The 22,819-nt window shown below is 41.3% G+C and overlaps 1 protein-coding gene across 2 annotated transcripts in view; it reads right to left on the minus strand.

Annotated features, from left to right (window-relative positions):
• Positions 1–21,996, minus strand: part of dscama (Down syndrome cell adhesion molecule a) — a 112,848-nt gene extending 90,852 nt beyond the window's left edge. For both annotated transcript variants that reach the window (XM_085288203.1, XM_085288202.1), the window contains exon 1: positions 21,056–21,996. In XM_085288203.1, coding sequence (XP_085144329.1) covers positions 21,056–21,098 — 43 coding nt within the window. In that variant the 5' untranslated portion in view covers positions 21,099–21,996. The remainder of the gene's footprint in view (positions 1–21,055) is intronic.
• Between the last annotated feature and the right edge of the window lie 823 nt (positions 21,997–22,819).

Raw genomic sequence — 22,819 nt, forward strand, 5'->3', positions numbered from 1 at the left:
ACACATGTTTCTGCACATTTCTAGCTGCACTCACTTCACACATACAGTACTCAGAGGGCCGGGCCTGGAGGTGTCGAAAAGAGAATGGCTGCAGTTGTCGACAGCTACAAGACTGTAGTTTCTTTTTCCATGAGGTGGCAAGAGAGGGTAGAGTCACCATGATACACAGTTCAGCTGTGGGAGACTTTATTGATTGCCAGCTTGGCTATGTTTAGACTTAAATGTTACCTACCTTAACTGGCAAAAATGCCCATGCAGGTCCACAGTGACTAGTTATAGGTGAACTTTGGGGCTGTGTGGGTGGAGCAAACACAAACTTATCCCACGTGGGCTCCAACTGGGCGTGTGAACACAGAGCTTACAGTAGTTTTGAATGTTGGTGTCCCGATATGGGTTTTATACGGTCAGACCCACTATGGACCTACCCACATGTGTGGCCCCACGTGGGACCAAATCAACCATGTGGTGATTCCTTGTGAATAGCCATTGAGTATTTCTTCTTCAGACACCTTTCTCACTCACTATGTGTTAACAGACCTCTCTACATTGTATCATACTTGTTATTAATCTCTGTCTCTCTTCCACAGCATGTCTTTATCCTGTCTTTCTTCTCTCACCCCAACCAATCGCAGCACATGGCCCCGCCCCTCCCTGATCCTGGTTCTGCTGGAGGTTTCTTGCTGTTAAAAGGGAGTTTTTCCTTCCCACTGTCACCAAAGTGCTTGCTCATAGGAGTTCATACGATTGTTGGGTTTTTCTCTTTATGTATTATTGTAGGGTCTACATTACAATATAAAGCCTCTTGAGGGGACTGTTGTTGTGATTTGGCGCTGTATAAATAAAATTGAATTGAATAAGGAGTTTATTTATTTTGAGCAACATTCTGGTCCACACTTTATACCAATTGGTGGCTGTATTGTATAATTGGGCAGATATGAGCTCCTCTCTCCACTTAGTGTAGGCAGCCCACTCTATAGGCTACTCCACTAAAGCCCATCTGGGGCCCACATGTGCCCTTATTTTCATGTTGGTCCTGGGGCCCACAATGGGCTGCCCACTGTGTGGGTCTGTCCACAGTGCCCCCTCATGTTTGCTGTGCAGATACCAAAGGTTTGGACAGATAGCATTCAGCTTTAATACATGATATCAGCACAAGAGCCTCCTCAAACCTCTCACTAAGCAATTATACAAATAATCTAACTACAGTACAATTATTGTGAGGGTGTTCATTTGATTTTTTTTTAAACTGCCTTAACACTACTGCCCTTATATTCCAGGGCAACTCTCAAGTGTTTCGTTTGCCGTGCTATCTTGTTGACTTCATTTTGATTTCTGTTTTATTTTGAAGGTTAGTCCCTTGTGTTTTTTCTCCTTTGCTTTTTCCCCTACCCTTGTCAGTGTCATAGAGTGACATATTATTAACCCTTTAAACTTGTCAGTCAACAATTAAATGGCTCATTTATGAAGCATAAACCTTTTACCATTATTATGATTTTTATTTCCTCAAAACAGTTGTTCTCGGAGCTCGACTATGCTGTCATAAACACAGTACATAAGCTGCAAGCAGGCCAAAATCATTAGACAGAGGCATAATAAATAATTTAGAATGGCCCTCTCCAACTATAATGATACACAGACAACTTCTCAGGGGTTAATTTACAGCCATGTAATCACACAGAGTAACAGCTTGTCAGTGGTTTTCTCAAGCAGGAAAGTCTGCCATCAAGATGGTCATAAAATCTCAGCATCTGTTATGAATAGCAGGGAGCGAGACTCTTTTATATGGATGACTTTTTCACCGCGGTGCAGTTCATTTTCTTCCAAAACAGATGTATGAGCTCAGTCTGAACCTGATCTTCAACAAGCTGTACAATGTAAAGGCTGAGGAAATCCAAGAGTTAGATCTGTCACACTGCATGATTTTTCTTTCCAATATAGTGTCTATATTTACAATTATGGGGAAGCCCAGTATATGAAGCTATCAACAAAAGCAGGCAACAAAAGTACTTCGATTTTATCTACTGTCAGGTCAAGCTGGGTGCCAGACTTTTAATATAGATCACAAGTTCTGAAAAACACCTCATAATGACAGGTCAGTAAGAAAAAATCAGACAGAATCTAAATTCTCTTCATATCAGAATAATATTCGTTTTCATTCACCTTGGCCGGTGTAGTGGTAACAACCAGCTTTTACCATAACTGTTAAAAGTGACAGAGTGAGAAAGAGTTCACCCCACAACTGCTTTTGTTTCACATACACGTGAAAAAAATTAAGACCCCCAAACTACCTCTACACGTTACTGCTTGGATGTTTATTTTAAGATGAGAAAGCCTGATGGATATAAAACCCCACCATATCCCAACAGTTTCAGATAGATACACTGGGAGTGCATTTACGTTTTAGAGGAAAATAGTCAGGGTGGGGGTTGGATGGGGAGATGGGAGAGCTGGAAAGCTCTCAGACAGTGACACAGAGGCCGCTATGTACACAGAGATGGGACGAGAATGCAAAGAAAAGGGTGGAAGAGATGCTCTGACAGAGGTCGAAAGCACGCTTCAGCTTAGTCGTCATCCACAACCTCCTTGAAATGAAGGTTTTTACCTTTTTTATTCCTCTTCAGTCTCTTTTTCTGTATCTATTTCTTTTCCAGCTGTCTGATTGCATTCTCTTCTAACCTTCATCTCTCCTTCACACTACTTTAACCCTGCCTTCAACATTCTGATTTTTTCCACCTTTACACAAGGATACAGGTACAAAAACAACAAACCAGAGCAAAAAAAAAAAACAAAACGCATGAAGCCACCTCCTGATCTGCATTTATTATCCACTATTATCCACTGGACCTTTCTTGCAGCTAAAAATTTGGAAAATTAAACAACACATATGCTCTGCTGTGCTGTGGCTCATGGTTCATGAAAATTGAAAAAGAAAATCAACTACTTTATAAATAATTAAGGTACTTGGGCCCTACATCCAGCAATGCATCTGAATCTGGTTAAAAGTAGACACTCCTCACAGTCTATTCCCTCTTACTCTGACACTGAGTAATATCTAATAAAGAAGAACCCACACATAAACACAATTTGTATTTTGGGGAACATAATATTGAATATTCAGTTATAAATTAACAGCCCAAGACTATTTATCATAATTGTTTCTTTCAAGCAAAGAGACAGCATGTGGGAGGCTGCTGGCTGTCATCAAGCGTGTGTACCACCGTTAAATAATAATCTTATTAACGGCTGTGATAAAATAGAAAGACGTAACACATACACATGCGCATCTCAGAGATACCTTACGCATTGTTTTTGCAGCGGGATAAAGCACATTTTTGAGGATCTGTTGATAACGCTGGGACCGCACGAGCAAGATCAAAACAAGAGCTAGCAGAATGTTGAAACAGGAGATAAAAGATTTATGTGGACCCTATCAATACTCAGTCAGCCGTCAGCCTGGTTGGCAGATAATGGCTGCAGTCTGCAACACTTTGGTCCACATCTTGTTGGATTTTCTGTTCATAGGTCTCTCACATTAATGGGCTTTTTATCAATATTACTAAAAATTAATATAAAACAGCAATTGAAAGACAGCAAACATCATGGAACAGGATCATTTTGACACATAAACACTAATAATTGCACATTAACTAAATGAATACTAGCTAAAAAGAAAAGAAAATCACAATTGGAAGGGGTGCTACTGCTTTATTTAAGTACTGTAAAGACAGATTGACGGTAAAGAATAAAATAGAGGAGAAATGCATCAAAATAAGTCATTACCGGGAGAGGAGCCGTGTCTGCTGTGGGGAGATTTTTCAGTTTTAAAAAAATGAGTCTTGTTTTGTTTTGTTTCTGGTCATTCTGTGGCTGGAATTTCACTGTGGAAGTGGTTCAGGCAGCTCCACCCACACACAGCCACTGGGGTCCAGGTGGGATTTTCTTTTTCTGGTGACAGAGTCATTTGTGTCACAAAGTCTAAAAGAATAAGTCCAAATGAAGCTACTGTAAATATCTACAAAGGCTCACTCTTGCAAAAATGACACGAATCATTATACCATGAAACTGTCAGAAAACACTTTTTAGGTTTATACAAACTATTTAAATCCTTCAGTGCATCCGTTCTCTGTTCCCTTAACATGGCTCTGGCGTTACCCACATGCCATCACATTATCATGCTGAAGGAACACCAACCCTCTCCCACGCCCATCATGCCCACACACAGAGGCATACTCTCTAACAGCTTCTACATGGCAGCTTGTGCCAGAGTTGTCTTAATTGACATTACTTTTCCCAGAGCCAAAATCACAAAGAGGAAAAAGTGATATTGTTCAATTATGAATCCCACGCATGTATAATAGATGGACTCTCACTTTTTTTGCGCGTGTTCTTCCTTAGCAATTCTCAGAAGAGGGGCAGGAACCGGTGGGGGTGGGATGGGGGTCCATTTGAGTTAGCCTCTTCCTGTGTGGAATAATGCTTGGCACGCTCCCAGATGTCAGCACCTATTGGTGGCAGGCCCTGCTGAAGACTCTAATCGTGGATTGCAGGTGACTCCTCATGCAATCTTCTCTTTGCAGAGCCTCTGCTACTATGTTCGGAGCTCAAGGGCAACAGACAAGCTTCGGTCACGGAGAGTGCACACAGGCGTGTCAGATGGATCTGTGCGCTTGTGTGTGTGTGTGTGTGTGTCTGTGTGTGGGAGGTGGGGTTAATGTCTGGTAGCCCATGAACATAGAGACTGACATGGGCTTGGTTCACTGGTGAGCCAGCAGGGAGTCAATGCAGGCAGGAATGTTGCTGATTTAGCCTTCCAGCATGACAGAGAATAGCAGACAGGAAACAGTTGTAGTTATCTTTTAAAAATCAAGATAGGGGTTAAAAAAATTCTCAGTTATATAACATCTCAAAAATATTAACCAAATAATGTTTATATTTTTCCTTCAGTATTTGCTTGCAGACCAATGCCAGTCAGTGGTTGCTTCACTGAGGCAATTCATTTAAGTAAATGTGAGATCAATACAGGTCCCACTAACACACAGCATAAATAGGCCTATGCATTAGCCTGTGCATTAGACCACTGATGTGTCAGGGGGTTTTTGCGCAGCTTGTATTTACCTCAACCAAACATCATTAATCAACTTTTACTGAATGAGTATGGAGGCTCCTTTTTTTCCCGATGAAATGCCAACAAAAGAGAAAAAAAAATCTACAATTTATGACATATTATCCGGGTTGACTGCTTGGTTCCCACAACAAAAGCGTGATTTTCACCCTTTCTTCTGTGATTTTATCACATTCAATGAGCTATTAGCCCAAAAACATGTGCTCAGCCAAGGCTGTTAATGTATTTAAACACTGGAGCCCGATTGGGTATTAACCACAATGTGGCCTATGTGGTCTGCACCAGGTCAGCGGGCACCAGGGCATCAAGACATTAGGGCATCTCCACTGGGGCAAACAAGGACTGAGCCACACTGACAGCTCATAGCAGGCGATGCAGGTAATTAAGGCAAAGCTCTGCAGTGGCTGCCTAGGGAGGAGAGTGTGGTGGTTGGGGGAGTAGAAAATGGGGGTTGGATAGGGAGGGGTGGAGATAGGGTGGAGAACAGGATGGCCTCATGATGGCAGTGAGTAAGCAAGCACCCACCCCACCCCCTACCCTCTCCACTGTTGCCCTAGGGGCTTACACAATGAGCGGTAAAGAGAAGCGCTGCACTGAGCTGAGATGCACTGATCGAAGAACAGAGTCCCCTCACTCTCCCAAATCACCGGCGCCCAATTTGCCCTCATGAATAATGTTGAGCGATGTGCTCAGTGCCACGCAGCCGCTATGTAAAACCAATGATACCCTTCTCTGATGTCAACTCTCTGGAGGGTGAGCAAAGAATCACTGTGGAGTGGGTTAGTTGATGCATATGAATGCTCATTTACATAAGCGCTAACATAAGAGGAGGGAGTTCCTACATACTGTGCACTTTGAAGACATTAATCAGTTACATCACTAAGGCGGGAAAGGACAAACACGGCAAATAGACTGAGACGGAGAGGTAGGGAGTAAATAAAGTTCTAGTAACTGCCACTGATACTAACATACAAAAGCACATCAGGAGAAAGAAACAACCATCTCAGATAATGCTCCATTACGCTTCCCAAGTGATGCTATGTTGATATGACTGCATTTACCTAATATTAGGTCATATGGAAATTCAAGCGCGGATCAGAGCTTAATGTAGACTCTAGTCATTTCCCAGCCTTCTGGAGCCACAGAAGTCAGTTCTCATTATGAGTTACGGAGCTAACTACAATAAAAGTAGCCATCCATATCTATTCTGTGACACATTAGCTTTCTTATCTACCTACAAGCCACAAGTCTGGTCCAGACTGAGTTACTTTAGTCTGAAACACAGATATTCATGATATTCAGTGGATGACTCCTACTGAGTTCAGTAATACACACTTTTCTCAAAACATTTTTGGCTTTAATGAACGCTTTATCAAGTTCTGGATTGGTTGCCATGAAATCTGAGTCACACGTTCTTGTTCCACTTCAGGATAACCTGTGGTGATTCTTTAAACTTTCCTCCAACTCTTCTCTCTCAAAATTTCTCAAGTTCTGTGGTTTAACCCCCCCACACAGGGACAATGAAGAGCTGCAAACTTCCAAGCTAGGGAAGCAGTGGGGAGCATCTCTGCCATTAACCAACGGCCTTGTTGAGGGTAACAGCACCAGGGACAACCAATTCAAATGTTCAGTTACTGTTAGGATATAATTCTTTCAAGCATGTGTTAACTTTTAGGACATCATAGGTTTGCTGTGGCTCCAGAGAGCTGACAAGGATCAATACCCTTGGCTCATCCCACCAAAGCACTGAATTCAAGAGGGCCAAGACAACAAAGTAGGGTACATTTGCTTACATCTCTATTATTGTAACCAGATAATATTGCTGCCGCTCCGATGCTTTAATTGTTCCAAACCTTAACAGTGGACATGTATGGATGACATATTTCCCTGTTCAGCTGTCGATCGGTTCTTTGGAGGGGCCGAATAGGGCTTTGGAGCGTGATGTCACGGGGGGTGGGCGTGGAAAGGATTTTGACCCGATTTTGGGGGTCTAGCGCAAGTGAAAAGGGAGCGAAGTCACACACAACAACCATGGTTCGTATTTGCTGTGTGGTCGGCTGCAATGTTCGATCACACGACCGGCAAGAGAATAAGGTTGAAAAGGGTTTATCTTTTAATTCTTTCCCAACCTGGAAGCAACATGAGGCAGCTCGTGTATTGATGTTACCAAACGAAGGCGTCCAGCCTGGATAGCAGCTGTGAGATGAGCTGATATCCAGTTCTCTTCCATCTCCAAATATCTGTTGGTGCTCCAGACATTTTCATTCCGGTAAGTTCTAAATATGTTCATATCTCTCTTTATAGCCTATTAGTTTTATTTTCTATGCGCTCTGAGGTCATAGCAATTTAGAACAAACATCCTACTGAGTGATTTTGCAGAACTACCCTCTATTTATAGAGTTGCTAATTATTTGGCATTATTGCAGCAAACAAGCTAATGAAATGGATGAAACATCGTGACTGGGTTCCAGTGCTACACAAGGGACCTGCTGCAAACATACCACCATGCCAATCAGATGACTTCTTCCATGTGAGGGTGAAGAGGTGACCCTCCTGGATAAGATGGTGAAGGTTTGCTGCGTTTTGGTGAACAGTGTGATAATAAAACCAGGGAAGAATGAAACCTGCTCCTGTTAAATATTCTTAAGTCTTGTGCTGTTAAAATTGCTGTATTTTTTCAAAAGATACAATAAATAAAGTAATGTTAGTAGTGGGTGATATCATGTAAACACTCATGATTTTGTGTAAACATTTTGTCATTTGTAAACTATAAATGATATCATCATTGTAACTGATGTGATGTTCTATAAAGTGGTTTTAATAAAAAAAAAAGGCAAAAATTAGTTTGTTTCTTTATTCAACTTTTGAACAGTGGGACTCAGTCGGTATATATTCAGTAAATGCAAATTATTTACACGGCAGTGCACTACAGGCATAAATCTAGACCCCTAGATAAAACATTATGGGTCATTCCCACAACCCACAGCTTTACTGTGCTCCAGCAAAGTATCCAATAGCAGTGACAACTCCTCCACAGTAGCAGGTGGGATTTTTCTGTTTTGAGGACGGCTCCTTTTCCCTGTCACTACAGATGGTCTGTTTATGTTTTGATTGAGAGCCTTTTTTTTGGGCAGCTGAAGAGGAGAAGTCTATCTTATGGCCAACCTCTGGCGGTATCTTGGTCACATTGCCCAGCAAAACCCAGTATGCAGGTTCATCTGTAACAGTCCTTGTGCCACAGATCAACACTGTTGCTTCTACATTAAACAGAAGAGCAGAGACATGGCTGCAGGTCTCTGCGACTCCGGCCATACAGCTGCAGTGGGCGGTTTCAACCTTCCCTGTGATGCTCACAGTGACCCATGGCTGCAATGCTGGTTCATTCAGTCTTTGAGAGTGCAGGACCTGAAACACACACAGACAAAGTTCATTTAAAGACAAGAACTAATGAGCCAAGGCCGACGTAAATGTGTTTTATCTACTTTATCATAAATGTAACAAAGTGTTTAGAAAGTTAGCACATACATGTAATTTTTCATTTCTTTATGTATCCATCTATAGAATGCTGCATGTTATATTCTAAATCTGCCTGTTCTGTCAGAAACCTGCCTGCAGAAAATGAACCTAAAGTATGTAATGCAAGGATGTCATCACTTTAGAGATGGAGAAAGCATATAGTGACAATTATGAATCACTTAATATGATAAGGAGATTCTGCAGGTCATTAATCGATGTATAAAACTAAAATAAAATGTATTTTTAGTGACACAGGATACAAACATGGAAGCAAGATGTATAATTAGGATTATTTATAATAAATATGAATAAATTAGTGCAATTTCTTTAATCATAAAGAATAACAATCCTTCAGGACAATGTCACATCAATGCACTGAACTCATTATGTTATCCACCTAACAGCCTCCACATGTTCTCACTGTAATTTCCCCTCATGAATGAATTTATGCTGCACTAATGTGAATGTTTGCAGGGAAATCAAACGCATTTCACTCGCAGTACTCGAGCTGACTTACCTTTGTTTGAATGACGACTTGTACGCGCTGACTCCACAGACAAGGTACGAACATATGTCAGGCTACGTCAGTAGCGGTTGGTCTTCAGGGTTTCTACTCCACGGCCGTATTTCATACGGGTCCACATTTCCAATGCACACTATTTTCTGCAAGTACCGCCGCTTCGCCTCTGGACGCAATCGGTCTCTATACAGTTCATTCTCTTTTGAGCTGCTTTTAAGCATCTTTCTTGTAGTCGTCGTTCCAACACAGTGTGTTTGGTTTGATTCGTAGACCCCGAAAATGGCGCTGCGCTCCCATAATGCATTGCGGCGTGACGTCAACTCCAAAGCCCTATAACTAGAACTACCTTTAGATTTCCCTTTCAGCGCCACGCCTTTCTCTTATTTTTGGCTCTGAATCAGTCTGCCAGCAGAAGATGTAATGGAAGGATCAACGACTGGTGGTCTTCTGTTAGATGGAGGTGACAGTGGAGAGGTACACTCAGGGTTCAAGGTGAGCAGGAACAACTAGCAACACCATTCTAGCACCTTTTAATAATAAGTCAACATACCTCATAGACAGGCTTCATTCATTTCATTGCCTTGTGTTACATCCACATTTAGGGTTACTTTGTTAACCACCAGGTAAACTAAAGTAGAAGCTGAGATATGGCCAGCCTACTGACAGTTACTAACAGCCATGGGCTGAGAGAAAAAGAAAATGTTATGTCTATAACATCTTAGTCTAAGGAGCTTGGAAAGAAAAGCATCTGGACTTCTTTAAGTTACTTGAAGACGTTTCACCTCTCATCTGAGAAGCTTCTTCAGTTCTAAGGCCAAATGGTGGAGAGTCCCAGATTTAACCCCAGTGGGAGTTTCCCCCCAAAGAGGGACAAAAGGACCCCCTGATGGTCCTCTACCTCAGCAGTCCCCAACCCCCGGGCCTCGGACCTGTACCGGTCCTTCAGTCGTTTGGCCGCGAGAGTTGAGGCTCAGGTGTGAAATGTATGGTTTTCAGGGATTTTATCGGTGTTCAGCGTTATTTTGTTATCGTTTTTATCGTTAACTCGGTTTTCCTGGGTCTTTTCAGGTGTGTCATGAATAAATCTTCTTTTTTTTCGGTACCGGTACTAGTTTTATTTTGTTGTATTTATCCGCGACACCTTAAGGCCGGTCCGTGAAAATAATGTCGGGCATAAACCGGTCCGTGGCGCTAAAAAGGTTGGGGGACCTGGCCCCACCTTATCATGCGATTTCCTGAGGTCAGATGGCCCAGGATGTGAGTGGGCGTTAAGGCGTCTGGGGAGGGAACTCAAAACTGGATTATAGATGGCAGAGAAAACCCCCGCCTCTGTTCAAAGATGGTCGCTCACAGTGGACATAGATGCTTCTTTCACTCCTCTTTCAAACCATCCGTCCTCTCTGTCCAAAATGTGAACATTGGCATCCTCGAAAGAGTGACCTTTGACCTTTAGATGCAGATGGACTGCTGAGTCTTGTCCTGTGGAGGTGGCTCTTCTATGTTGTGCCATGCGCTTGTGAAGTGGCTGTTTGGTCTCTCCAATGTAGAGGTCTGAGCATTCCTCGCTGCACTGTACAGCATACACCACATTGTTAAGTCTGTGTTTTGGAGTTTTGTCTTTCGGGTGAACCAGTTTTTGTCTGAGTGTGTTGCTGGGTCTGAACCTTCACAGACGTCTATAACATCTGTTCCATGATGGAGAGAAACACGGTACAGCACATGTAGCATGAGATGCCATGCTCTTGCTCTACAGCCAGGACACGTGTGGGTGGGATATCCCGTACTAGAATCAACTGACAATGACCATTTCAAATAATGCTTTTTAAAAACACAGTTTGACATTCTGGGAAATTTGAAATTTGGACTTAAATGTCTAAATGTCTTTATCTCAGTTCTGGATGAAAGATAAATGTTATGCTTGCAGCTTATAGCTTCATGCAACCTGCAGTTATGAGATCACTGTGAGGCTTTCAAAGAATCAGTTGAACTCCACAAATCCCAGAACATCCATAAAGCGATTCTTTCTTTACCCTTCACTTAAACAATTTGTCATAATAATTACTTGGCTTTAGAGGCATTAGTTTAAGCATAATGCTTAGAAAAACCAAATTCATACATTTTCCCTAAGATCTTGAAGTATTTTTTAACTTAATTTTCTTTGTACAAGAACTAATGTACTTATTAAAAGAGAATATTGTCAGTCACTCCGAGTACACCCCAAGAACGTTAACATGACTGCGTATTTTGCACTGAAAATGGTATTTTTTTTTCTATTTCAGCAATAGGAGTACGTTTTTTGAGAGAGGATGTTTTAGTTAGAGATGCTCTCGTGAGTTCTTGACTTGTATCTCTGAACAGTGCTACAGCACTTGACTTAAATTTGTATAAAATCTAGTGAGGCACAATATACGCTGTGCATGCTGTTAGAGGGTGGGAGAGTGGCATTATTTCTGTTTGAGTAAAATTCCTCCTACCTCTGCTCGCTATACCATCAAGTACCATTCAACTGACTGAGCCGACAGAGAGAGAGAGAGAGAGAGAGAAAGAGGATCTCAGGTGAGCTGAGGAGGAGGACATTAAACCCAGCAGGAAGGGATGAATGAGGAGATTTGCTGGAGGAGGAAGGCTGACAGCCTGAAGATCATCCACAGTACTGGTACTGTGACACAGCACAGGAGCTTAGAGCCTAAAGAAAAGACGTTTGGTATGCATCTGAGCAGAGTAATTACAGTACAGCTGGATTTTGTTTCTCTGTGAGAAAGAAAGAGAAGAAAGTGAGAGAAAGCACGGTAGTGTACTTCACCACTAACCTGTTTGTCCTTTTGACTTGATCTGACATATGCTGGATTTCAGCTTTTGGTCATTCATGCCAACATGTTTAGTCACCACTGGGTGAGAAGTTTACTGAAGCTCAGACAGCTCTGGTGTATTTCACTTTCCACCTTTTGATCACTTTGACATGTTTTTAGATGAGACACGTGCTCCATTCGTAACCGACAGAATACTTGGGATCATGTTCATCGTTTCAAAGGAAAGAAACAACAATGCTCACTCATTCGGTCTGCTAAACACGAGTGCAAATGTGTGGGACATGTGTGAACTTTGACTGGTGAGATGTTGTATTGGTGAAAAAGTAAATTTCCACTTCTGATTAAAATGCTCGATCAGTACAAAGGAAACTTTTAAAAGAAGATGCTTGGCTGCTTAATCCTTCGAGTAAAAATCATACAGTGTATTTGGTGTGTTACAAGTACTGGCAGATGTATTTTTCCTGAGCCCTAAATGGATAGATGTATTTATTTCACTCATTTACTGGACTTATAGAGATGAACATATAAACAGTTGTGTAAATATGGTCTTTCATAGGCACTGGTTATTGTATCAAAATAAACACAACAGAATTTCCTTAACTGTGTATCACACGAACAGATTAGAGAATTTTCCGCCTCTGTAGAGAGCTATAACAGGAAGACATTTTGCTTCATTGCCATGTTGTTTTCCTATTATCCCGGGGCACAGTGAATGCCATTTGCAGGAGAGAAAGAAGGAGGCGAAATGTGGCAGTTAACAGTGGAGGGCAAATCAAAGTCCTGGGGTTAAATGGGATTGTGGGTCAGATGACTAGACATTGTTGCCTTTCTGCTCACGGCCATACTCTTCTGCCTCAGAAAAATATCACCGCTCCCCTCCCATCACTGTCTCCCTCATCCCTCCCCCCCCTCCTCCTCCTCCACTCATCAGCCCACCATTTCCCTTTGAGGCAACAGCATTTTGTCTTTAGTAACCCCACTAGAAAAGACAATCCTTATTGCTTCTATGCAAAAAAATTGTGAGCCAATTTGTTAAGCGTGGATTTTTGTGGTTCTTAACGATTGTTTAGAATATGTGATGTTTTCATGTGTCTAGCTCTACTTTAGCTTTTTCATTTATATCCAGTCAGGAGGTTTAAGAAGTCACAGTCACACTAGCAATGCTAGCTTTACAGAACTTCAAAAAAACCATGCAGTCCTGTACGAGGCTATCTGCACCCTCACTAATATAAATCACTCTGACGGATACACAGTCAATTGAGAGGAACAGGGACAGGCGACGGCTGAGAAAATGGCAGATATCTGCATTAGAGCTGCACTCAATCAGCACACAGATGGGAGTGAGCTTTTATTAACCATCATGTTTTCTGTGATTACTGCGCAGCTGTACATCAACACCGCTGTTTCATTCGTGTCCGTAACTACCTTCCGACGCAGCCTCGCGTACTCCCTGTCCTATACCTGAGCTGTGTGAATTATACTGGCAGCACCGGTGACAGGGGCCCTGCAAACACTGCCAGGCAGCAAAACACACATCAACATATTCAGAGCGTTTAGTGCCTGGGATTAATCAAATTATAATTTAATCATCTGATCAAACAGCAATTAGCATAATCACTTCTGGGGAAGGCCTGATAGAGCTGAGACTGGAGCGGAATGGAGCTGGGGGCGAGCAACACTTTAATGAAACATTTGCCAGAATGTTTGAAAATGTTACACATTTTGGGCTACAGGAAAAGAGCTGGACTGTGAATGTTAATCAGCACGGTCTGGTATGCTTAATGAATATGTCAGCCACAGAGGAAGAAATTACAAGTGAGTATTTTCTATTTTGTCAGTGATTGTCTTTTATGGTTTAACATTGGGTAATCTTTATTGTAAACACCTCCCCCCATAAAGAAGGTTTATTCTAAAATGGTTCATTTTTAGCTTTCCCCCCTCTACACAAACTGACCACAGAATTCGAGTTCAGCTGATAAAATCTGATAAAATCATTTCCCAGCAGTATAATTTAGTTTAGCAGAACATTGCTCCCACTTGTTCAGGGCAAGACTCAATTAATATTTTTATGAAATCACATTCTAAAGTCTACAATTAACGCAAGGACAGCGAATTTGGACGAACATGCAAAAATGCTTCCATCACTGTGTCTGCCATCATTGGTCTTGTTAATCTGCTGCAAGCTTGAGGTATTTTATATTACTGACATGAATGAGATGCTGTTTGAACCTCTTGCCTCTGTGTTTCATCCCAGGCAGCAATCATTGCAACGCAAGCAACGCAGTCGTTCACTTTGTTCACGTGAAAATGTGTAAACAGCATGAAATCGATATGGAGTGAAGCTCAAGAGGAATACTTTGTAATATTACTGTGTTTCAGATGCTTCTGTTGTAAACGTCTCATTTTGGTTTCATTCTTTTTTGTTTAGACAGTGTTAGTTTAGTATAATTTGCTGACATCCCTTCACGTCTTCTCAGGGATAACAAATGAGAACTTCCCTCTGTGGTCTATGAGGTAAAACCAGCAATCTGATCTGTGCACAGATCTGTGTTGTTTTGCAGTAGTTGCATCATTTTTGTCTGTTCTACATACTTTTTTTTAAATAATATGAAAATTTCAAATCAGGCAAAACGGTAAGTGTAAACATATATAAATTCAGTGCATTATGTAGATGCTCCATTATCAAATATTGTTGATGGGAAACAGTGTTTGTCAACAATTTTAACCTCATATCTGCTCATTGCAACCGAATCATGGCACAAGTTTAGTGTTCTTCTCCCTTTTGGATTGATTTTTTCCCTTTAATATATTTGTTAATATTTTTTTACTGGCTTTACTAGACAGATACAGTGAAGACTGACAGTAAAGCCATGCGGCAAAGGGCTGCGGGTCAGACTCGAACCCGGGTCGGCCGCCCTCAGCAGCATATGGTTGCCCGCTCAGTCCAGCTGAGCTAAACTGGTGCCCTTGGATTGAGTTTTGATTCCATTTGTAGAAGGGGCCACTCCATAATGTGTCTAGAACTTGGCTCTGGTGTTTATTTATTTTTATACCTGATGGATAACCACAGCCAAGCTCTAAACTTCTGTGGATACAGCTGACAGGAGCGGTCCCCATAGTGGTCTTCTGCTGCTTCAACATTCAGCATGTTGCTCTCCGTGGTTGTAACCAGTGGTTATTTGGTTTTTATCAGTGCAAAGTAGTCTGGCCATTCTCCTCTGACCTCTGACATCAACAGTGCTCACTTGATATTTTTGTCTTTTGTGTACAATTCTCTGCAAACCCCAGAGGTGGTTGTTCGGTACAGCTCCAATAGATCTGCAGTTTTTAACATACCTGTATGACACCAATAACCATGCCACGTTTCTTTACCATTCTGATGCCCAGTTTGAGCTTGATTATGCCCGTATGGATAAATGCAGTGAATTGTTGCAATGTGATTGGCCGATTAGACATTTGTGTTAAAGGGCAGTTTAACAGATGAACCAAATAAAGTCCAAGAGTGTATTTCATATGCTAAACTCACTACTTTCACAGTGATACACTGCATGCTTTAGATAATAAAAGTCAAAATGTAACATTTTATCCGGAATATTAGAAATGAAGTCCATTTCAATAAAATCCTCCAAGTTCAAGGACAAACAGCCAAGGTCTTTATTTTTAGAGCTTATGTTACCTGTTGTTGTACCTGACTGGTCACAGCATTAACCTACTGCCCTATTTTCTAATGAAAGCCTACATATGCAAATAACTTAGGTAACTGTGATCTCGTTAAATCACTAGTCCCGATAAGATGTACCGGAAACTCTAGTCCATTGTTTTTAACCACTTTACTTGCTCTGTAACACTGTCTCATTGTACACTCACGCAAGGCCATTTCTGAAGAATGCAGCTTATATGTCACGCAAAATGTCAAAGATGTTCTGGTAATCAGGTTAGACAACAAGCTAAACTGCAGTGATCCATCAGTTAAACTGTGCAAAACTGATCTGAGCCAATATTCTGTCAAAATGTCATTCAATACTTTTGAGTATTACCTTTAATCTGTGAGTCCATGTTAAGTGCTAGATGTGCAGATGTGCTGTATATGAATACCATAGCCATAAGCACCGACAACAACTTTTATAGTTACCACTTAGCTGTGAAACACCCATAAGCCTGAATGCATGTTGTAGTGCTTGGCTGATCTAATGATTGCATAGCATTTTGTACTTTAACCTTATTAAGTTTATCTTCATATATCTTTAATGAACTATCACACTTGTCAGCTGCAATATGGACTAGAACCAGAAAAAAAAGCAGCAGGATGCTCTGAATTATCATTACAATGTCAAGAACAAAGGGCTCGAGCAATTTCTGTCACTTATACCAGTTAATTTGGGCTGTGGCACTCGCAGCCATGAACTTTAACTGGACAAAGGATAAAAAAGGCAGTTCAGTCTTCATAAGTGTAAAAAAAAAGCTGAGAATAATCTTGTTTCTGCATGGAAAAGCAGGGCGATTTGATATGACTCTTTGAGTTTTAGATACCACATAACACAAGCTGACTGTGTGCGTCCCTCTTCCCCCCTCTCTTCCTCCTCTTTTTCTGCCTCACTACACACTATCATCTCCTTAAGCATTCTGGTCTGGGTTAAATGAAACCTTTAACAGTTCAATGTGCATCCATTAACATATGCTTGAGTCTACTCACAGCCAAGCTAAGGCGTAAGCATGCAGTGGCAAAAACAAACAAAAAAAACCTCGATCCGATGGCACGGACAAATCCCGGAGTGATTAGCGAGTCCACAAAAACACTAAGTCTCTAATGCCTTCTAACATTACCGAATGAACCAGATTTCATAACACCTTGAAGAAAAACAACAAATGTGAACGAAATCTATCCTACTGCGACACTCTAAGCTAATATAAGAGCACAAACACTGTTTATTTCATAATAAACGCATTTAGGTTTTAGAATATATTGACTTTACAGTTTCTACTAACGGTAAACATGAATGTATGAATACAGCTGTCAGAAATGACTATCTCGAGCATGAGTGCCGATCCTAACTGAACAAAATCAAGACATGACAACTATGCACTTACAGAGTAAACACGCTGAGTTTAAACTCATGTTCCCAGTGGCCTACATTGCATTGACTGGTGTGCTGATATTAACGTGCTACTGAGGAACTGAGCTCAGTTATTGTTTGCTGATGTGTGTTGCTGTGACTCCGTCAACCCGTTCTGTCTCTATGTGAAGTGACAGATGTATACCAAAAGACCAGAGTCTGCACAGACCTAGTTTCCTACTGGCCCTGATGCGACCTCTAAGCAACACTGTTTTGTGTGGTGACGATTGGCTAAAACTGTAAAATAGGAGGAAAATTTGGTGTGCAGTCGTCTCCAAATTTAAAAATAGCAAACCCAAGACACATTTTTCCACTTGTAAATTACAGATAAGGAAATTCATTTTAGCTGTGTACAATACATTTAGTCTGGTCGTAAAATGTTTCAGGGAAGCGCGCCTCCTAGATTATCTTCAGAAAACTCTTTTCGATTGAAGGTAGTGATGTGTGATTTGCGCTGAGGTACACTTGTGAAAAATTAAGACTAAGATGCTGTAACTTCAATGAGATGTTGGCAAAATAAGCTTTGTCTTGCTGTGTGCTTTCAGGGAGTTCTTCCTTCCCTGTGTCGCAAAGTATTTTCTCATATGGGATCATGTGATCATTGGAGTTCTCTCTCCAGTCCTACAGAGTCTTTACCTTACAGTATATAGCACCTTAAAACAACTGCTGCTACCAAAGTATGAAAGTAAAATCTGAACTGAATTGAATCGAATGAATCATTTTTGAGTGTTTTTTTAACTATATATTTGATGAGGAACACAATCTTTTACATAACATGGATCAAATTCCTGAACAACCAACACGAGTTCCTTTTTCACTCTTCTGTGACAGGAAATATTGTGGAAAGCAAATGAAAGTTGTTACTTAGTGTGAGAAATTTACAACTATACGCTCTACTGATTAGAACAATGATATGAATATAAAAATATATAGGTATGACCGAGCCACTGTGTACAGATACACATCGCTGATTTATGTCAGTTTAGTGATGTTTCATTACATAATTTGCTCATATCTGAATAAATATTCCTGGGTCTTGGTGTTTTATATTTTTAAAACTGGAAACAGTTGTTGGTTATTGTGAAAAGTTTGCAGTACGATGTTGTAAAACAGAAACAAATGCTGAGGAAAACTAAAGTCTGCTCCGACATTAATCATGTTTGATAACACGATAAAGACCTTTTCTCCAGCATCCCCCTTTCCATCCCAAGCTAAAAGCTAAAAATAAACATGCACAGAGTGATACTAAGAGCCAATTGAGGCGCTTCACTGTATATTTACACAGCTTATTAGTGTCCAATTGAGCATGTGTCAGATTTCCCCCCCTGGCATAGCTAAGCAAAAACAACATTATGCCATTTCCCCAATTTTCTCTCTTCATAACTGGAATGTTTTTCCTATTCCATTTAGGATAGACACTTTTGTAAGAGCACTTTAAAAGCTCAAGCACCACTGGAGTGAACTCTACAGCAGATTTTACTCTCTACAGTGCTGAATTGTTTATATCTCTTGTAGATGAGCTTGCAAATGTGTCCTCAAATTGGAAAACAGCAATTCAGAGCAAAATGGAGTTTGTACAGTAGATACTATTCATAAATGATCACTGAAAAGCTGTGCAAATAGCCAGGAGCTGCAATCTTTAAATACATTTTCTATTAAGAGCCAATGCAAATATAGTGCATGCAAACGACACCTGCACAGACGTGTATCAGTTTTTGAAAATTAATGAAAGGCCGTGATGTGTATCGAGAAGCACTGATCAGGTCACCTGAACAGAGTGCAGTGTTTGTCAAGCCCAAAGCCCACACTGCAGCAACACTCATTACCCAGGTCTCCATAGAGACAACCTCAGCAGCCTGTACCGGACCAGAGCTCTAAAAGCCTTTATTTCATAAAGCTTCATCTCTCCATCCACAAGAGGTGTAAAAATGTACGATTCGGATGGAAATGGCTCGTTAAGTGCAGTCTTTGCAGGTCTGTCCACTGAAAACAAATGCACGGCAGAAACAATAGCATCTAACATCACCACTCACAGCCTTTTAATTCTGTGTACTGTCAATTTTAGCATGGCACAGGAAAAATACAGGGATCATCATAATGAACACTGGTCAATTCTACTTTCCGACACAAAAACGACGCTCAGATCTCTGAATGAGAAGAAAAGGTCAGCGTCAGACGATTCAAGTCTGCTGATACAAATGGTACCGCATCAGCAGCAGCCTCGAACGTAGCATTCATCACAATTACAAGTGCTGTTGCTGCCATTCAAAGTTTCCATGTAGATGTCTCTAGTAGCAGCCATTTTGCAACACTGTTGCCTGGACCAAAGAGACTGAAAAAAGCCATTCACAAGCAAGCTAAGCCATGGATCTCGCTCTGCAAACGGGGATTTCAGTACAGCGTTTAGTTAGATTTCAAATGAACACCAGTGTCCTCTCGTGTTCTTGGAAATTCTCTCGTCTCGGCTGCAGCAAAAAGAGAATTTGCTTTGAATCCATTCTCTCCTATAAATAAACCCTGCCTTCACAGAACCCTTCACATTGGCAACAAAATGGTTTTCCTGTCATCTTTGCTTGATGCATCATCATCTACTCTCAGTTCACATTGTGTCCAGTCTTGTTTTTTTAACCCCTTTGCTTCCACGTATCTTTCAAAAGATCTTCAAAATAGCTCAATTTTCTTTCGAGACGATTTCTGCCCCCCAACATGCGCACATCCCGTCCTATACCCCACAGCCCCGTGTCCCTCACCACCCCCCTTTTCCAATTCCTGTGTTCGCTGTAAAAAAAAATCAGTTACCCCCACTCCAAAGAAAGATACAACTACCACTTATCAAGCCAATCTTTTGAGGAATTCACTGTATACAAAACGGGATGTGGATGCATTTTGCGAGATGTGCATTTGGGAAAGGGTGATAAGGGCTTGTCTCTTTTTTTTCCCCCCAATTCAAAATGACTCCATGTCTGTGCTTCTAATATGGCGGGTGCAATGCCGGAAAAAAAAGAAACACACACACACAAAACAACTGGCCAACCTTTTCATTCTTTTTCAAGGAGACAATTAATAGATCTGAGAGAAAGCACACAAACATGCAGTTACATGTGCAAAGCATTTTGTTAATTTTTTTTTTTACTTTAAATAAATTACAGAATGAAAGTAAATATCTGACATATTCACCAGCTCATTTCTTGGTTCATGAGTAGATTTTTGAATAGAAAATCATTGTGAATGTCAATAAAGAAATTATTTCATGCAAATAACGGTTTTTGTTTGAATGCCTCTCAAAAGCAGAATAGAGATTAAAACAACCAAAGGCTGATTGCACCAAGTAACACACAACTGTGTTCCCACAAAATGATTTACTAAAATATTACTTTCATAATTTATACAAATAGAAATCTGATTTATAAACAGTGCAGATCCGGCACCTAAAAATGATGTATGAAAATGCAGCCAAACTGAGGCCCAGCTTAGCTTCAAGAGAGGGAATAAATAATCCTTTCTGTACAAATTTAGAATGAAAACTGATAATTGTTCCAATTATTTTGACCCTAAATTTTACTAAAAAAAATCATTGTAGAAAAAAGAAAATAGAAATATTCCTGTAAAGAGCCTCGTTCTTCATGCAGTACAGGCTGCACCTATCCACAACCTACATTTCTCCCCTCTCTCTGCTTCTCTATCTGCACAAGGTTATTGTTAAATATCGAAGGTGTATGAGGGGATAAAACATTTTCACTTTATTAAAGGTTACTGTGCAAGTAAATATCAACCTCCCACCAAAAGCCCCACTGTCAGTGACAGGACATAGCAACAGCCTGTTCTACCCATCGTTTTCCCGGGACAAAATATAAATAAATATTATCCTCAAAGTAGAAATGGTTCCAGACCACCCCGCATATTAATTGCAGCTTGGTTCTGTTCGATAATCAGCATAAACTTTAAGTTCGATGTGCGCAAAAGCATCACTTACCATTCAAGATGCACTGGAAAAAGAAAAGAGCCAATATCCACATGCCCCGCTCCGTTCAATATCCAAGCTTATGCTTTTTTCTTCTTCTCTCCACGCACTCTTTCTTCTTCTTATTTCCCCCCTTTTTTATTTTTTCCCAAGTCAATTGCAATATAAGAAAAGGGAGCCTGCAAATCTCTCTCTCCCTCTGGCGCGCTCTCTCTCCCTCTCTCTCTCTCTCAATCCTTCACGTTGGGAAGAAGATGAAGAGGAGGAGGTTTGAGCTTTTTCCTGCTGCTGATTGTCTCCTGGTACAACGGGAGATGGTATATGATCCACAACTGTGCGTCTCACCCCTCCTTTCTTTTTCTTTTTTTTAGGACTGACCGCACCGTGCCGGGCCTCAGTGCAGCCGTCCCCCCGTACCGGAGTGCTGCTCTGTGTGGAACATGAGGGAGCTCGGCTCGGTGCGCTCCGGACCAGGTGAGCTGTGCTGCTGCTGAGTCAGAGGCTCAAAAGCACAGGACGCACTGCCTATGCGCACACCGAAATCCACGGATAGAAAATTAAAACATCAAAGAAAAAATATATTAAAAACATAAAAAATAAGAACCAAAAAAGCCTCCAATAATGAAAAGAATCAATAAAGAATGAATGAATTAGAAGTCTATGCCCTGAAAAGAGGCAAACGTGTCATCTCAGGTATGTGCGGGGAAAAAAATGCGTAAAAAGTTGGAATTTCTGTCGAGGATTAAAAAGCGCATGGAGTTGACTGTTAGCTGCGCTGGAAACTCATTCTCTCTTCGCCACCTCTCTCCATCCGGCGAGCAACAAGCACACGCATCTTCCCCCCGCAGCCGCACACACAAACTGCGCACACTGGTCCCTGCGCTTATAACCTGCCCTGCCTCAGAGCACCGTGGAATAAAACCTCGCTTCCTTCTCCGCAGCCGCTTTCCTCCCTCTCCATTGCCTTAAAGGTGCAGGGGTGGGGGTGGTGGGGGGCACAGCTGAGCCTCTGGCGTAAAAAAAGAAAAATCAGAAAGAAAGAAAAAAAAAAAGGGGGGGGGGGGATACAAAAAAAAGAAACCCTTTCTTTTGTTTTATGACGGATCAAGGTGCCACGCAGGGTGAACTGTGCATTAACGCAAGCAAAAAAATATAAATAAATAAATATTAGCTCAGGCAGGACATCCTTCTATGGTTTGTTGCCACTGTTGTGGTGTAGCAGGCTGCAGGATGGAGGCTGAAGGAGGGAGGGAGGCAGGGAGAAACAGTGATGTAGGCTACACCTGACTGGGTGCTATGTAGGCATTTGGTTAAGGGGAAAAAATCTAAATTATCTTAATTGGAGGAGATCAAATCGTGTCCTTTAATGTGTCTTCTGGGTAATTTATGAGCCCCGGGGGCATTTTGGGGACCCTGCCAGCTTTACCCCGGCATTCATTAATTGACCTTGACAAATATAAGTAGCGACCCCCCTAATGCACCAGGGGGTATCAAACAGCGGCCATGTTAGACATCCACAGCCCCCTGCATGAGTTCACCTCCATTCAAACCACAGCGGAGGAGGAGGAGACTGAGAATTAAGTTGTGAAACTGCTACTGGATGAAGACAAGCATATAGAGAAGTGTAAAGCCACATTTTTTAAATGATTAGCGTTGATATTTCTCTCAACATTTTATAATTTGTAATTAGCGTGTAGTTGTAAAAAGGAAGAACACACCTGAAAAACAACCTTATTTGTTTTTTTATACCAGCCTGAGACACAAAGATTCAGACGC

Source organism: Mchenga conophoros, linkage group LG10 (genome assembly GCF_057382185.1).
Source record: "Mchenga conophoros isolate Kocher_MC1m ecotype Shallow Benthic linkage group LG10, M_conophoros_male_GT1.1, whole genome shotgun sequence".
Classification (NCBI taxonomy): domain Eukaryota; kingdom Metazoa; phylum Chordata; class Actinopteri; order Cichliformes; family Cichlidae; genus Mchenga; species Mchenga conophoros.